Here is an 18467-nt window from a genome sequence, read left to right as displayed (position 1 = left end):
TATGAATTACAGATGTCAGATTTAAGTAAAAGCAGTCCTGTACAGGGAACTACCGCAACAAGAGTTCTGCTTGTTGGTGGATAACTGACAAAAACGTACAGTCGAACTGTATTAAGCAGCACCGTATTAAGCGGTCACCCCGTATTAAGTGGTCGGTTTTCAAATTCCCGAAAGTTTCGTTTGCCCCTTTGTGTCATTTTCAGCTCTATTAGGCGGTCACCCCATTTTGATATGAATAAATCGCACAGATTTCAACATGTGAATTTCCATCAAATATTTAGTTCTGTAAAACAATGATAGATACAATTTAGGTACAATTTGCGACGACTTTTCGCACATATTTGGGGCGTTCAAATAAAAGGCTTACAAAATGAAATTAAGATTAAACGACTTCAGATAATCTAAAAGTTAAAACGAAAGGCTAATACAAAACTATACAATGTCTTGGTAATTGGGGGGTGGATCCTCTTGCAGAAAATTAAGTCGTAAAATCTGTTAACTCTATACTAACCTTATGGCCGGCGCTGACCACGTGTCGATTAACAGCAAAGTGACGATGAACAAACTACAAAAGATCAATTGTAAAGGTGAGAGCAGGTATGAGTATCTTAGAAAAGTCTGGTTTACTCGCCAAAATAAACTTTCCTCGCCACCTCAGTCCCCCCTTAAAACGCGACAGTTGACAAAGCACATTGTCTTCTACAACTTTTGCTTCTTCGATTCCGAATATTCCTTTGTTTGCCTCCGGAGTTTTGCTCACCAAATAAGGATTTCCGACTTAACACGACAGATCTCATGACTAAATATCCAAGTGGCTACGCCACTTCACTGGTTACGCATTCTCGTAAAATTTGTGTTACGCGATGATCGCTTACCTCATGTAGCTTGACACGTACTGTAAACTTCACAAAAAATAGGCAGTCGATGACTGCATATAGCTTACTGCACCTGTTATTACTTAGAATACCATATTTAACCGCCCTGAAACGACACTAGAAATTACTCACAACTCAAGATATAGTGCAACCAAATATGCAAGCTCCGCGATGAACGAAACAAATATATTATTAGTATAAATATATGCTAACACATTGACACCTGAACCACCCGTAACTGCCACTACCTCCCTTACTAAGCAGAATTTTGTCCCCAAACTTCTTCTATCGTTAGGAGATCAACAAACCAATCAGAATCCTTCGTTTGCAAAAATATTTTGATGGCTTTAGGGGGTACCAGAGGGGCATCATTCGATGCGTTCACTCTAAATGATCAAATATTTGAAAATGAAACGGCCGACCTTCAAGATTTTTAAGTCGGATTTTTCGTTCCTTTACGATCGAGTTAGAACTTGTGGAACTCTGAATATAAAGTAGCAATGCTATAGAATACTCTGTTTGGAAAATAATGGACGTCAAGGTCTTAAGAGGCTGTCCGCGTAAGAACGGATAAGGCAAATTTCGGTCCTGCACCGATTTCCCTAAGTTTTTCAGTGAAAGTCAACAATTCTATCCCATGTACAAATATCACATTTTTTTAAATCAATTTTATTTTTTTATTTTTTACGAGACAATTTAGAGGTCACCCCAAAACTGCTCAATTTTTCCTCTGTGACCCCTATAATTAAGCTATAAATATCGAGCGTTACCAAATCCTTATTTCTCAATCTAGAAAGCTGATTATTTTACATATTTAAGAATGGCTTTATTTCAATACTTCAAAGGTAAAACGATTGCATTCTGTAAAATTTTTACCGAGTTATGAAACTTTACCGAGTTATGAAACTTTCGTGAGCATTAAAATTTGTGAGGAGTGAGGTACATGCGGTTGAAAGCTATTTTCTCTTATGTGGGACCTGATCTAGAGTTAAGTCTATTGCAGCTTAAAAGTACTTAGATAGAGCAAGTTAAATATAGAATAAAACTTTTGGGCGCTCCTCATCCTGCGCCGTAAAGAGCTTTGTGAATTTAATAAATATTCGCCGTCTTGATCGAAACCAACGATAACGCAGTCCGACCAGCAGAGAGGTTTGTATAGCTTAACAGCCCTAAAACACTTAAAGGTGCAGGAACAATTATCTGATGGAGTATCAAACAATTTCCGTAGCAACATTTAGCCATTTAAAGAAGTGTTTTTAAGAATGTGGAAACTCAATAGTTGTATCCTTTCTTGAATGCATTACGTAAAATTTCAAGAGCCATTTTCTTTGAACACAATGCGCTAACGGAATCCAGTTTGTTTTGATAAATAAAGTTGTTCTTTTCGATCAAGTGTTTTTATCTCGATAAAACACGGTCCGACAGTTTATCAATATCAGGACCGAGAACCACCTTAAAATCAAGTAATAAATAATGAGAGCTTGGTTTGTACATTTTTACATTAGAAATAAGCATTATATCACGTTTACACCGTTGTATTTGAGATAAAGGTGTGCTGAAGAACAAACAAAGATGAAGAGCTTTCTTGCGGTTAATAAATTACCGTATGCAAATTAGCTACAGAAAATTATGTAATGTGTAGTCCAGGACACATTTTGTGTTGGCGTTTTCTTGATGATAAAGAGTTGTGGTTTTTTTTTTTTTGTTTTTGTTTTGTATTGTAGGAATTTTTTCAGTATTTCATGACAAAATTTTGTAGTATATTTTTATGCCATTTTCATTTTCCACGAGGCGCCAAAAAAGAGCCGTGTGTTTAATTACTGATTATTTTGATAAAGAAATTCGACGGCAGCTACATTTCCTTTCTTTAAAAGTACATCTCTTTACAAAGACACGAAATGTTTTTGGTTAAAGCTTATTAGAGTAAAAACTTTTCAACTTTTCTGTGTGGCATTTCTATTTTTTTGCGAAAGAATATTTGGCAAACTTGTTTATTTCTTCCTAATTCAATTAAAATCTGTCGGGAACAAAAAGATTTTTCGGCAGGATTTTCAGACAAATCCGAGACAGTGTTTCCTAGGACGTTTTCTTTGCTAGCACTAAAAATGTCTGCTGTACCCCAAATTGTTCTCTCTACGAAATACTTCAAAGTCCGTGCGGTTCTAGTAGGGAGGAAGTAGAGTATGTTTTGCTCTCTGAGTGTAACGCAGATATATCCGCCCATTTGGCTAGCTGCCACTTGTCAAAATGCAGTGAAGTTACAGAAGCCAAGTTAATCATGGCGAGAATGGGAATTCAGCATTTGTCGAGAATTCAGCTAGAGGGAATGACCATCTGCCCGAGGCACAGACACTCACTGGGAAGATTCTGGCGAGGTCCAAGATCGTGCTAATACCCTGGCCATACTTAGAAAGTTACAAGTGTGGCGGGCAGCCACGTCATAACCTTCCAAATAGCTGACGAAATAAGACTTATATTCAATGAAATCGCCGCTGTAGGATCACGTAAGTACCAATTGCCTTGTGGCTCTCTCTAGTTCTGTTTCCTCAAATGTCAATATCCCTATAAGTTTTTGTTGTTGTTGGTCACATGTCCATTTCCCTTGATTAATTATTGGTGTCGCAGTCGTAATACAAAAATGCGTGTTTTATCATCAACCAAGGAAATTTCCTAATTCACGACGACGACGACGACGACGACGACGACGACGACGACGACGACGACGATGATGATGACCGCTTACAAAAATGCCAAAACCAAAAGCATCAAGACGCAAATTCTTAGCCTTTATGCGTATAAGTACTCGGTTAGCACATTAAAAGAACTACACTCGCCATATGGAAAGTTGTCTACACGACAGATATAGAGAGCGCGGTGTCATGCAAGAACGATAGGTCCCGGTCAAGTGCCAGAGGAGAAGATACATCATCGTGTTCGCATTGATATGACCAAAGTCGATCATTTCGTTGAGTTCATTAATCGCCCATACTTTTATCAAGACGTGTCTTACGGAACTAAATTCCTTAAGATAGACAGTGGCGAAACCATCGAGATGCCGAACGTGGTGCGTACCGTGACGCGGTCTACGATGATTAGCCAGTACATACAGTTTTGTCAGGAGGAGAAGTTTGAACCTCTCAGTCGCACCACTTTATTCAAAATCCTAGAAGTCAGACAAGATTCACAGAGAAAGTCGTCACAAGGCCTCGACAATACTTCTGCCGATGGCTCTGCTGGTTTCTAGAAAATTGAAATGATTGTCGATGATTTAGAGAAAGGAGGAATGACTAGACAATGGTGCGCTGAGGTTAAGGAAAGGCTTAAGATTGGAAAACACTACTTAAAGACCAATTATCGCGTTCACTGCAATCCAGAGGAAGCTTTATGTCCTGATCATTGCCGCAAGTTCGCTTTAAGTGACGAACAAGATCCCGACTTCCAGGAAAAATGCTCCCATCAACACACAGAAAACTGTAACGAGTGTCAAAATCTGCAAAATGTCTTAGATGAAGTCGAAGACAAAGTTCGAGGTCCATTTTGGATCCCTTACGGCAGTGAACATCGAGACGATCTGCTATACGACTTCAAACTGGCACAGACAGATATTTTTGAGTGGAAGGCTCATATTGTTCGCTCTGTAAACCAGGCAGCAGCAAAGCAAGATCAGCTGAAGACGATAAGTACTAATCAGAACTGTGCACTGGTAATAATGGACTGGGCAATGAAGTTCCTTCAGCTTAAATATCGTGAGAAGCAGTCAGATTGGTTTGGCAAGAGAGGATTGAGTTGGCACATCTCGACGGTGATCACACGTGATCCGAACCTTGAAGGAAGACTAGAACTGCGGTCGTATGCCCATCTGTTTGAAGCATGCCAGCAGGACTGGTTCGCCGTGTGTTCCATCATAGAAAGCACACTCAGAGAAATTAAGACCGAAAAGCCTCGCATCACTTGGGTTTATCTGCGGTCAGATGAAGCTGGCTGTTATCATAATAACTCCCTCATTGAAGTAGCAAGAGGAATTGGTAAGCGGGTTGGTTTAGAAGTTTGTCGGTACGACTTTTCAGAGCCACAATATGGCAAGAATGTATGTGATAGAATTCTGTGTCCGATGAAAACATGCATCCGACGTTTCTGCAACGAAGGACACGACATTCTATCAGCGGGAGACATGAGGAGGGCACTTTCTGAAAGACCAGTGAAAGGTACATCCGCATGCGTTTGCGAAGTTGACGAGGCGAAGATAACCCTAGAAGTGAACAAGATAGATGGTTTTAGCAAGCTTCACAATGTCCAGTTTGAGGAGAAAGGTATTCGTGTGTGGAGGTCGTACCGAATAGGGCGTGGCAAGGAAATCTCTTTTGACCAGCTGGTGTTAAAGGGCCAAGGGGACACTGGTATCATTGTTAGTGAAAAATTTTTCCCTCTTCATGATGCAAGTGTTTATCAATGCTCAGATCCTGTGACAGAGAGTTGAGAAGAAGAGAATGACTGGGACGATTCGAATATAAGCATGTTTGAATGTTCCGAGCCTGGATGCGTGAAGAGTTTCCAAACATTTTCAGAGCTCGAGTCACATTTGGACGTAGGGGATCATTACGTCAAAGATGAAAGGCCGTCAGAAACGCTATATGACAAGCTTCGTAGAGATTGGGCAGACAGATTTACTACATCCGTCAACGTCACTGAAAATGAACCGTCTGAACCTAATATCCACCAAAGTGAAAATGTCTCAATACCCGCGTTGCACACTGTCATTATGGGCTATGCCCTACACAGGCCACGAGCAGGATCCATTAGATTCACTGAGTTAAGAAATATCTAACTGCAAAGTTTGACCTAGGGGAACAATCAGGGCTAAAAGCTGACCCTCAGCAAGTCTCAAATGATATGCGCAAGACAAGAGATGAGCAGAATAGAAGGTTGTTTGAACGAGACGAGTGGTTGACCAAGAGCCAAGTACAGGGTTTCTTTTCTCGCCTTGCAGCAAGCAGAAGAAGGCAACAAGCACACTCAGGAATCGAGCACAATCCAAAGGAACTATTTCTAGAGGAAAAGGAAGCTGAAAGACAACAACTGACGGTGCACATTTCTAGCGTACTGAGGCCGCAACACCCTCTGTCTTACGACGCCTTTAACTTGTGCGAGTGTGTGAGAGATAATAAGCTGAGTCTTTTTAATGTTTCACTGCTTAAAGAAATCTTGCGCTTTTTTGAAGTACCATTTAAATCAAGAGACAGGAAAAAAGACCTGATTGAACAACTGATGTCCTTTATACAAGAATGTCAATGCTTTAATGAAGTGTAACACACGGGACACGGTTGGGATGACTGTAAGCATGAAGCCCTGGCAAACCAATGATAGGGGATTTACAGTGAATTTGTTGAGAAGCAATGTGCACCGCCTCTAAGTACCCTGATGTACAGTTCTATATCGATGAATAAGAGCGCTTAAAGCATTAACATGTAAGCAAACCCGTAAAATCATTTTAAAATTGGCGCCTGTTATTTTGTAGTCGTGCCTTTAATTTCAAAACAAAAAAATCATAGGCCTACCGTGACCGTGAGTCATGTTGAACCTCACTCAATAGCATGTACGAGCATTTACAAAAGAGACTTTCTCCTCGAAATTTTCTCAATGATTTATGCCTTTAACTAAATATATTAAATTCGCTTACCTACTTTTGGAAACGTTTATTAAATTAAATATACCAAATTCTATCGGTTGCATAATTTCTCAATTTCTTCTGGGGAGGTTTCATACTCTCAATAGCGAAACATCAACATATCATGATATAAATGCCGAGCTAAATATTCCTTTAATTTGAGTTCACCAGCCGTGAGACAATCTTTTAATGCTGATATTGCGTGACCAGGCTAGTTCACGGCAGTCCACAGTCACGCTGAAAAAACTCCACCGTATTAGTCATGAGAACCAACCAGCTCACAATCTAAAAAAATTTCACATATAGTGACACGAGATTTTTCCCCAAGTAAGAGTGAATTATTTTATTGAAGAAAAACGGCAAAAGAGGTCTGAAAAAGATTATGCACAAGATAAAAACAATTGAGCGAAATGAACAACTTAGTTGTCAAAACAAACTGGATTCCCTTAGCGCATTGTGTTCAAAGGAAATGGCTCTTGAAATTTTACGTAAAGCTTTTTAAGAAAGGATACAACAGGTGAGTTTCACATTTATAGGAACACTTCTTTGAATGGCTAAATGTTGTTACAGAAACTATTTTTGACGGGTTATAACACGAATGCATGAAGCTAACTTGCATATAGGAATAATTAACGAAGTATTTTTCCGGAAAATTTCGGCCATTTCTTGAAAAAATGGTCAAAATGATGATTTATATCGATCTTGATACTCCATCAGATAATCGTTGCGGCATCTTTAAGTATTTTAGGGCTGTTACGCTTTAGAAACCTGTCTGCAGGTCGGACCGCCTTATCGCGGGTTTCAATCAAGATGGCAAACATTTATGAAATTCACAAAGCTCCCTGCGGCGCAGGATGAGGAGTGCCCAAAAGTTTTATTTTATATTTAACTTGCTCTATCTAAGTACTTTTAAGCTGCAATAGACTTGACTCTAGATCAGGTCCCACGTAAGAGAAATAGCTTTCAACTGCATGTAGCTCACTCCTCACAAATTTCAATGCTCACGATAAGGTATTTTGGAAATTTCATAACTCAGTAAAAATTCTATAGAATGCAATCGTTTCACCTTTGAAGTATTGAAATAAAGTCATTCTTAGCATAGTATCTACGACTTCACAGAAGTCCGTAGATACAAAAAGGAGTTAAGATCGGGGAATATAGGATCAAAATCGGCAGAGTTCGTTGTGGGCTCGGATTCTATTGTTACACTCACTCAGAAGGACAGCATAGCAGCTTACGCCTCTTTAGGCAGTAAGCTACAAAAACCAATAAGGAATTACTTCATTTGTTGACACTCAATCTCGTGCCGCTTTTGCACGGTGTCTATTTGTTACGCACTAGACACAAAATTGACGAGATATTCATTTCAGTTTTCATATCTGCACGTGATTCAACTCTTTTCCTGAATGGTCCAATCCTAAGAAAACATCCATCACGTGATATCGGTATGGTTTCTCGAAATGGTTCGATGATGAAAGACATATACAACCGCTGCAGCTAGAATTCGGGGATAAATTCCATTTTGAACACGAGATGTGCGGTTGAATCTTGACCTTGCACGCGAAAGCTTATTTTGTCATTTCACTCGGGAATCAGTAAATCAGGTTGGTTTTGAATTTTCCTTGCGTTGTTTGCAAAATATTTAATTAAGTTGGCTTAGTTTACCTTGATTCGCAGTTAAATGTTTAATGTTATGTTTTATCTAATCTTTCATTTCGTTTTTTGACTAAATCAAAGTGCTCTGTGAGCAAACTCGTGAATTGACACATGATTTTTTAGATTATGTTTAATGTTATCTGGTTTAGGGAATTTTGTGGTTGATTGTCATATCTAGAGTACGAGCAGTAGTTCAGTGTTCGCTAATGTAGCAAAGAAACAAAGTAACGTTGGGATAAGAAGGCATTACAATTGAAATGATCATGCTATTACATTTGACAAGGTGGATGATGTCGTGTTTGAAACGTCTATCATTTTTGTTTCTGGTTCAAAAGAAAAGGTTGGAAGTAAATGTGGGTGAAAAGTGAAATTTACTGTCTTTCGTTGTAAATATTAGAAAATCAAGGCAATACTGTCTTAATGAAAACATTAACGATTCCCTCTTTATCAAACGAGACAGACGGGAACGAGTTTTGAGTGATATAACTAAGCCAAGCCTGCCACCGTCATTTTGGATCTCCGCCTGGGTAGATTTGAGTCACGTGCTAGGCAACGTATAATCAATAACAAGATAGAATTTCATTTCAGGCCTATTTATCAGTTTTGTGGTGTGTAACTTTCGCATTTTAGTACGTTGTATGTATGTTGAATCTTCAAATTGTCTTGAAACCTAAAAGAAAATTGTTCTTTAAAAATTCACTGAAAATCGGTAGCTAAAATTGTTTGTTAAGGTGTTATTTAATTTTCGTGTTAACTTGTTATTTCGTCAGTCGCCGGCATCTTTTGTTGCTTCACATAGGAAAAACACACGATACGAAACGTAATGATCGATTTTGTCCGCAATCTCACGCCATAACAGAAAAAGCTTTTGAACATCTGTAAACTCCGAGCGCTTCGCAGTAAGTGATATTTTCAATGAATCTTCGGATTGTTTTCAAGTTCAAGGATTGTAAATTACAATTTTATGAAAAACGAAGGTTGTTCTGTTACTTCAATGTGAATCCTTGCATGCCTGCCAGTCGCTGGCGCCACTTGTTGAAACTAAAACGAAAAAAAAAACTATTTTAAGATTATCATTGGCTTCTTTTTCACCCCACCACTATTCTTAGCAACAAAGGTCGCCATTTCGTCTGTTTATTGCTCGCCAAAAACTATCAAATGCACTCAAAAGCCCAAAATCTAAAAAAAGTTTACAGGAATCGACCAATCGAGCGAGCGAGCGAGCGAATGCCACTCCCCACATTGTATCTATAACTCGCTCTTGCGCATGCGCGAAATTCATGAGTTTAAAAATCAATCGCGAAACCAATAATCGCAGCAATGCGACGGCTGAACTCCTTTGGGGTGGGCAAATATTCCCTTGACGGAGCAAATAATCGCAGCAATGCGACACAAAACCTGCAGGAGATAAAAAATTGCGATCACGATCGCCGACGCGAGATACGAAAATCGAACGATGTTGGAGAAGAGCGAACTGAATTCCGAGCATTATCCGCAGGTTTCCATTGTTATGGACATACGGAAGGACTTATACTCTGGATAGCATAGTATCTACGACTTCACAGAAGTCCGTAGATTCAAAAAGGAGTTAAGATCGGGGAATATCGGATCAAAATCGGTAGAGTTTGGCTCGATACTATAGTTACACTCACTCACTCAGAAGGGCAGCATAGCAGCTTACGCCTCTTTAGGCAGTAAGCTACAAAAACCAATAAGGCATTACGTCATTTGTTGACACTCAATCTCTTACCGCTTTTACAAGGTGTTTGGTGTTACGCACTAGACACAAAAATGAGGAGATATTCATTTCAGTTTTCATATCTGCACGTGATTCAACTCTTTTCCTGAATTGTCCAATCCTAAGAACACATCCATCACGTGATATCGGTATGGTTTCTCGAAATGGTTCGATGATGAAAGACATATATATAAACTGCAGCTAGAATTCGGTCATAAATTCCATTTTGAACACGAGATGTGCGGTTGAATCTTGACCTTGCACGCGAAAGCTTATTTTGTCATTTCACTCGGGAATCAGTACCTCAGGTTGGTTTTGAATTTTCCTTCCATTATTTGCAAAATATTTAATTAAGTTGGCTTAGTTGTCCTTGATTCGCAATTAAATGTTTAATGTTATGTTTTATCCTGTTTTTTGCAACTCTAAAGAAACTGTCTTAATAGGGGAACTATTCGCAGAAACAGTATGTTAGTATCGCATTCAGTTGTCGAGCTTTTTTTAAATCGAATGCAATGAGCGGCATTAGAGTATTTTGGCGGAATGACTTGCCAATGAAGATTTTAGCCAACTTGGATCGTCTGTAATACGTGACTCAAACTTCTGTATTACAATATAAAGCAGGCGAGTGCTGTGTCAGTACAAAGGGCTCTTGGCCGCATAGTGTCGGTAATTTGATAGTTAATCTTTTATAACACAGCCTATAGAATGACTGATTCCGTTTCACATCAACTTTCGATTAGAAGAAAAAAGAAGAAAAAAATCAGCGACAGCAACACCTTAGCCTGTGAACAGCCGCCCCCTGCACTAGAAAAACAGTATCAATTCTCCAAGCCTGTCAACAAGTTTTGCCGACATTCACCTGGGAGAACTTCGGATTTTGATAAATTTAACGCCTGCTTATGTTAGGAGTGAATGGTTAAAACTCTTTGTGAAAGTAGTGCACGACGTTTGCAATTGTCGTTTCGATTCTTGGATATACAAACGGCAAATAGTGCAATTTGTTAAAAAAAATGTTGACTTCATACTTTCATTTTCAAATGCGAAAACTACATACAGAACTCGAAATTTTTCACCAACCTGCGATCAGGAATCCTTTTTTGGTGTATTTCCTTTTGGTATTGCGTACGTTTAATAAAACCAAGGTAAACATTTCGTTACGTTTCAGAATGCAACCATTGTGTATTGATGAAAAACAGCGACAGAAGACTGACAGGGGGTGGGTAACAGCTGCGCACTGGAAGATCGCTTGTTTGCTCACCATGGCTGTCTTGCTGGTCCTGTTATTGATATTTATTACGCTGTATGTTTCGGGGCAAAGGGCATGCGGGGCACAGAAAGGTAAGACATACGTTTGAAGAAGGATGTTTATGTGCAGTTATGGTGAAGGACGATTAGGGAAAAAAAGATAAAAGACCCTTATATGTAATCTTCTTTCGTGCATAATATTCATTACATTTATCGTATTCCTCATTCAGTATATACGCTATTATTGATCAATTCAGCGGCTCGTATTTCACTGTGTAGCCTGCTTCGAAGGGGCTATAACTCCAAGCAGAAAAACTCTGTCCGTAACTGAACTCGGTTAGTGAGGGGTATTTCTTGATGTATGAAAAACAAATTTCTGGAGTTTGACTGGTAATCAGCCTTCTCATATATCGCTTAATTTGGCTCAGCGATGCGCACTGGATGTGTCAAATCTGACATTTCAATATCCAATGAAAATCAAGGAAAATGGTTCTTGCCAAGAAGGTTAACTTACCTACGCCACGATGCAATCATAGTCGTAGTTATGTTTACATACAAATCTGCAAATTACCTATGCTCAAAGACGTGGATATCGCATGAGGTGCCTGATACACCACATAAAAGCACAAAGAGAGAGATCACTTACCATGGTTTCCTCAGAAACCTTTTTTTTATTAGAGTTTTTGGTATCAGAACGTTCGTAGAGGAAACCGTTTCGAGCAAGCGAGTGAAAGATTTACACAGCGATGTGAAATCACCCCTATGAAGTCGCAAAAAATATACCTCTTATTGCCAACCGTATTTGGGGTCCATACCAAGAGTTATTTTCTCTTCTTGACTCATGGGCCGAGCGCAAAGCACGTGAGCCATCAGTCACAAAGGCGAAAACGAGGAACAGAAACATAATGCACGGATCGAAAGAACGAGATTTGTAAGATATTTTTGCCTTATCTCCTCAGTGTGTTTTACCGAGAGAGGATAAAATGGTTTTACCTGTTCTGTGAACGATTTTTATTCTCACAAAGCAGCTTTAAATGACGAAAGTAGAAAGCAATTCGAAACAAGTTAAATCCAGTCTAGAGCTCTTTTCATAGCACATCATGAAGAAAACAAAATATTCAGACTCTCATTTTCCCACCCAAATGAAAGAGTAACTATGGTAAAATTAGCAAATCATTTTGACCATTCTCTCCATTTAGATTTTAGCGGGCAGTCCTTGAAATTTACGCACCAAAAAATTGGCCTGTACTGCGCGCACATTATCTCAGAGACTATATCTTATCTCTCTTCTCATTAGAAGTGTTTGGGTCAGCATCTGTTACGCTGATCAACCACTCGTTGGTGACACATTAGTTGGGAAGTTACCAAAACGTTGCAAAATAACTTCTCATTGCTGTTGGCAGTTCACAGTTGCATTAATTACCCCTTGCAGCTTCTTATGGAAAGGAATTTTTAAGCTTCTTGCGATTGAAACGTCTTGCTGATGACCTACACTTTCTCTTCTTTGACTCACTTGAGCATTCCTGCGCCAATTAATGCGGTTCTTGCGCAACTATCATGCATCAGTCAATGCAACACATCCGCTACCAACCCCCCCTCCCCTCCTTTGTCGTGAAAAAGCGGCCTCATTAAAGAAAAGAGCCGGCTCTCAAATGCAGAGAATGTTGAACTTTTTCAGTGAGGCTTAGCTATTTTATTTCAGTCAGTAAAACGTCTGGTTTGCTCAAGGGCTCAAATCATTACCCAGCACCTTGTCCCTCTTTCGTAAACAATCAGTTCTTTTAACACTTTTCTTTATCATGACTGTCTCTAGAAAAACTGGACTCAATAAACGAAGCCACTGAAGCTTTGTCCAAACGCCTTGACTGGCAAGACAAACAAATCGGAGAGGATCTCGTAAATTTGAATGGTACGAACGCATCTCAAAGGACAACGGTCTTGGAAATGCAGGGTATGTATATTTAGAACTTGTAGTGGTGTTTCTTTAATGAGGTTTTGATTGGTGAAAAGGTCATAGTTGGTGTGGAGGGCTTTGTTATTATCTATATAGATGTGCCTGCTCTAAGTTGGTAAATCAGCCTTCCTTGTTTTAAGAAATCAGTTTTAGGTCAAATGCGTTAACTCGTCTTTGGGAAAACTGGATAATTTAACAAAACTTTACAGAGCTTTAATGTTTGCATTACAGCTGCTGGAGCATTTGGGCCGCAATAGGAGGGGCTAGAATCCTCACCGGGAAACCCAGTTTGTCCTTTGTCCCTGGAACTTAAATGGGTTATCGCTTGTGTTAAAAATCCTTTTCTGTTTGTCATGATTGTCTACAGAAAAGATGGACTCAATGTATAAAGTTTTTAAAGCATTGTCCAAACGTCTTGACTCACTGGACGTAAATATGGGAAGAAAACTGGATTTAGTAAATGCATATGTTAAGAACGCATCTCAGAGGACAAGTGCTTCGGCATTACAAGGTATGCACTTTAAGTCGTGTATATGCGTGTGTATTTGCACTCTTATTTCAACCACTCATCTTAATGTCTTCGAAGAAACTGAAGAAAGTGAAAAAACCATCGGAAGCCTTTTCTAAAAAGGTTTGATGGTTGAATTCCACAATTTTTCTTTGCACCACCTATGTGTGTAATCAACCATTTTAGCTTCTTTTTGTCGCGATTATCTACAGATAACCAGGACCCAATGTTCAAAGCTATTGAGGCTTTGTCCAAACACCTCGACTCCCTGGGCACAAATATGGAAAGAAAACTGGATTTAGTAAACGTTAATGTTATGAACATGTCTGAAAGGACGACTGCTTTGGAAATGAAAGGTATCCATATTTACATTGATTTTCAACTTGGGTTGAATTGCTTTTGCTTTAATGCGGTTTGTGATTGGTCTATGAAGGAAACTTAGGCCTCTCTCTCAACCAGGGAGTTGCAAAACGAAAAACAAGTCCGACTCAATGATGAACATTTCTCCTACTTGTGGCTGTTCACGTTGAGTCACCAATCCTCCCTTATGAAATCATTTTCTTACACTGTTAAACCTGTATTAGGTGGTCACCCACGAAGAATGGCTGGGCGTAGCCGCGTAAGACAGGTTCCATAGAAAAGAGGTGATATTAAAACGATATAAAACACCAATTTCAAGCCCAAAAATTTTTGCCAATACGCAAGTGGAAAGTACACATCTAATGGATGTTCAAGAATGTAATGTAAGGCAATCCGATCGCATCTAACCTTTGCTTGCGAATGACTTGGTGATCTTTGGCTTCATTTCTTCGAATGTATTCCACACAAATCTTCTATCAACACATGTGGGGAACCTCCCGAGAAATTCAGTATTGTGTCCTGAAAGTAGACTTTCAAAAGTGTAAAAGATTTATTTGACAGTTCGATTTAATTTCATTTAAATATACTTGCCAAAAGTCAAAAAGTGTCAAAATCTCAGTTCTTGCAAAATCCCAGATATCTTTTCCTTACGCAATAGTCTTTAATACCCCTTTTTTTAAAATTATGTGAAAATTACAATCACGCAGGGCAGTGTAACTTGGAAAAGGATACTTGGAAACAGCGGTAATCTCATTGTGAGATTCATGTGGATTCCGTAAGAATCGAAATTTGTTTGGAAAACTATCTTTTTTGACATTTCGAAATTACACCACGAACCAATGTTTTTTATCCACGCATTTATTATTGAAATATTTTAAGATCTTTGTTTATGTCTTTCAATTTCTTCAGGAAGACTGGCTCTAATTAACAAAACAATCGAGGCGTGGTACACAAGTCCTCACTCGTTTAACAAAAGTGTCGTAAGGAAACTGGATTTCGTGATTAAGTCAATCGAAGAGCTCTCTTTGCAATTTAAGAACACATCTGAAACGATAAAGGCATCGGTTATGGAAGGAATGCATCTTTGAAATAATTTTCACTTGCGTGTTGTAAGCAATGTAGGATTGCCTGATTTCGCTTTACCGCCCTATGCAAACTGGCATCACCCTAGCTAGCCTATCAACTAAAAATAATCACGGTACAATCAGAGATGAGAAACTTAGCAACATTTCTCAAGAGATTTATGTTTTCTTTATTAATCTATATCGACATATTTATATTCGTGCGTCTATGTATTTACACGTATCTATTTATCAGTCAGGAAAATTTGTCCTTTGTTGAAAAACCCGAAGAATGGTTTTTCACACAGTCAAAAAAACTGCACGGGGGAGTTTATTTCATTCAGTTGTAATCGTGGTTACTGGTTAAATGGACCCTCAGAGCGTCTCTGCCTGAACAACGGTTCATGGACGGGAGTGCAGCCAACTTGTGAATTTGGTAAGAGTTTCACTCGATAATTATTTAGAGTGTCTTTCGGGTAAGGTTAGTCCTGAAAAATTTTTATTAGCCTTAATGAAAACCGGAGACGAAGTATGTCATTAAAAGAAGTTAGATCATCTAATGATGAAGATGTAGATGAATGTAGGTGTAGATGTAGATGTAGATGAAGCACTGGGCAAAGTCCCAGTCAATTGTGTTGTTTGTAGGTTGATGATGTTCAGCTATTTGATTTTTTGACATCATCGCTCGTTTATGTTCAGTCAGTTTTCCGTTGAAGTACCTGCAAACCTCTCTGATGTTACAGGAAACCCAGGAACTGGAATCCCTAATCTCGTTTGCGTGTATCTACCTTTAGTCAGTGAACGTCAAAACGCAATCATCAATTTGTTGGTTTTTCGGACGTTGTGGGGTTGTGATTGGCAAGATGCTTCCGGACATATCTGTTATGTATTGCAGGATCACTGAAAAACTACGAGTCCCGTTGTAGATCGAATATGCAATTTTATTACGTTTGTGGGTGTTTCGTTCCTTTAATGAAGCGTCGTTGAAGTTGCCTTGGAAATAATTGCAAAGTGCATGTAATATTCACCGGATAAATTGTCTAGTGTTTTGAAAAATTAGTTGCGCTCGTCTTGTTAGAGTTATAATTGTCGTAGCTTTAGGGGGTGTCAAGTTTTAGTAGAATTTGTCTTGAAATCACTTGGAATGTTAGATGTAACAAGGAATATTCTTGATTCTGTGATATGTTACTATTCATTCTTAAAGGGAAGAGCTTCAGACTTTTCTAGTGGGTAGAACATTCCATTCCTCACCAAATTTTCTTTCAATTGATTTCAGTCAGCCCGAACTACTCTTTGTTATTTCCATATAAGAGTAAAAATGATTACGTAATCATCACGCATGGAATACCAAGCCTTACAGCTGTGACAGTTTGTATGTGGATTAAGACTAATGCTACAGGAAAGAATGGAGCACTTCTCAGCTATGCTGTGAGTGGATCGGATAACGAACTGTTCTTAATAATGCCCGGACATTTTGGGTTCGGTGTGCGATCAGTTGGGAGGTACGAGAATACGGTTTCATTGGGGAATAGGAACGATACACTGCGCATGATGTACAGAACCCGTCCTGTACTATTTGAATCGTGAATCAGCAATAGTAAATGTAGCCAGAGCTATTTAATGAACCATATTTGGCTAATCCTAATGGCGGAGCCCTGAATGCTATTTCCTTACACTTATCATCCATAAAATAAAGCACTATTGGACAAAGCCGATGGTTGACTTAAAAACTCTCGGCGTTGTGCGTTTTTCTTTCTCAAATTATATCACGTCTGAACATTTGTGGTAATGAGTGAATAAAGGGAGAGGTGTGAACGTACGATCCTCAGTTGCCTTTTTTTCAATCAAAATTTCTCAAATTGATGGGCTGAATAGACTTTCGAGTGAAATTTGAGAGTTTTAGAATCATGAGAGGTTTAGAATTATGAGAGGTTAACAATAAACCATCTCATGAAAATGGTATCAAATGCCTTGCAGACAGAGCTTGATGATATTTTAGCATTTCACCTCTCTACGTGCAGAAAGAGATAGAAGAGGGATACAGGTTCAATAATTATCGCACCAGACTCAAAATCTATCACACCATTAATCTTCAACTACTTTATCAATCGTTTAAACTTTTCAAAATGGATTATTAAGGAAAAACTTTAAATCCTTTCAATGTTCATTATAGTGGTTACACCCGTGTATCTGCCAACGATGGAAAGTGGCATCACATCTGCGCAGCATGGGAGAATACCGCTGGATCGTGGAAATTGATCAAGGATGGTTATTTAGGGGATAATGGTACAGGATTAGAAAAAGGTAAGTTGTACTCAGAAAATATCGAACATCAAACTAATTCACAAAATTTTGCCATCAGGCAGGTCGAGTATTTTAACAAAAAATATGAACATTTGCAGATTAAACGTTTTGCTTACTACAACTTTATTTAAATTGTTTGTTCTGGTATTACTAAAATACCTTTAAAAAAACTAACAATAAAAAAAAAACAACAACTACTTTTCCACAAATTGGTTTAAAAGCACGACTAGCGAAGGAATGGAGACATATTCTTGCTCTTAATTACAGGCCGATTGATCCGCGGAGGTGGACACCTTGTACTTGGACAGGATCAAGACAAATTGGGAGGAGGCTTTCAAGAACATCAAAGTTTCATTGGTGAAATGGCAGATGTCAATATCTGGAATCACGTGATTTCAGACCAAGAAATCAGGTGCATGTCCAAATCGTGCTTGACAGGGACGGGAAATTTGTTTCAGTGGAGCGACTTCAAATATCACCGAATGGGCTCAGTGCAGATAGTTCAGCCTTCTTGCTTAAATTGAAATGCGCAATGCTCTACTGAAGTTTAACTTTCAATCGTATTTAGATAGTTTAGGCTTGTTTCATTAAGTTTGTTTTCAAAGTTCAAAACAATCGTAAAAATGATGGCACTAAGTGTTAAGTACTCTTCTTTTTCACTGCGAAACTTCCAAAATGTTATAGAACGTTTCCGTTCTTAAAATTACTCTTATCATTTTGCAAGTTTGCGTTACTAATTTTCCGCGTGAAGAATTACCTTTCCGCTCTGGGAAATAAGTTACCCTGAGATCTTGTGAGATGTATGAAAATATTAATTAATATGAATGGAAAATACAACCAGGCCGTTAACTTTAGGGCACCTTTTCAAAAACAAAATTTCAAGGCCGATTAACACAAGAAAAAATAAGTTGAAAGGGTTGAAACTTTGAGGTAGTACCTCTTTTATAATTATTTCTTTTATTTTCTTTTTTGTTCCTTTTCTCCCTTTTTTCTTTCTTTATTTCTTATTTTTGCCCTTTATTATCCTTTTTCTTCAAGTTCCAGGCATTCAGTTGGTGGAGACGAGCAGGAGAGCGAAAAATTTTTCCGCGCCAAAAAAAA

At 38.7% G+C, this 18467-nt stretch overlaps 2 protein-coding genes and 1 pseudogene across 2 annotated transcripts; all 3 read left to right on the top strand.

The window, feature by feature from the left end:
* The first annotated feature begins 5046 nt into the window (after window positions 1-5046).
* Window positions 5047-6182, top strand: LOC136280038 (uncharacterized; annotated as a pseudogene).
* Window positions 6183-11193: 5011 nt separating this feature from the next.
* LOC136280037 (uncharacterized) lies at window positions 11194-13760 on the top strand. The gene is made up of 3 exons (XM_066164644.1): window positions 11194-11272; window positions 12993-13130; window positions 13501-13760. Exons 1-3 carry the CDS (start codon window positions 11194-11196, stop codon window positions 13758-13760), a joined length of 477 nt encoding a protein of 158 aa, XP_066020741.1.
* A 164-nt stretch (window positions 13761-13924) lies between these two features.
* On the top strand, window positions 13925-17890 carry LOC131774202 (C-reactive protein 3.3-like). Its single transcript, XM_059090212.2, has 5 exons — window positions 13925-13997; window positions 15319-15498; window positions 16339-16564; window positions 17236-17366; window positions 17634-17890. Exons 1-5 carry the CDS (start codon window positions 13958-13960, stop codon window positions 17888-17890), a joined length of 834 nt encoding a protein of 277 aa, XP_058946195.2. The 5' UTR covers window positions 13925-13957.
* The last annotated feature ends 577 nt before the right edge of the window (window positions 17891-18467 follow it).

Source organism: Pocillopora verrucosa, chromosome 3 (assembly GCF_036669915.1).
Source record: "Pocillopora verrucosa isolate sample1 chromosome 3, ASM3666991v2, whole genome shotgun sequence".
Classification (NCBI taxonomy): Eukaryota; Metazoa; Cnidaria; class Anthozoa; order Scleractinia; family Pocilloporidae; genus Pocillopora; species Pocillopora verrucosa.
The sequence above is the reverse complement of the archived record's forward strand: the minus strand, read 5'-3'. Positions and strand labels throughout refer to the sequence as shown.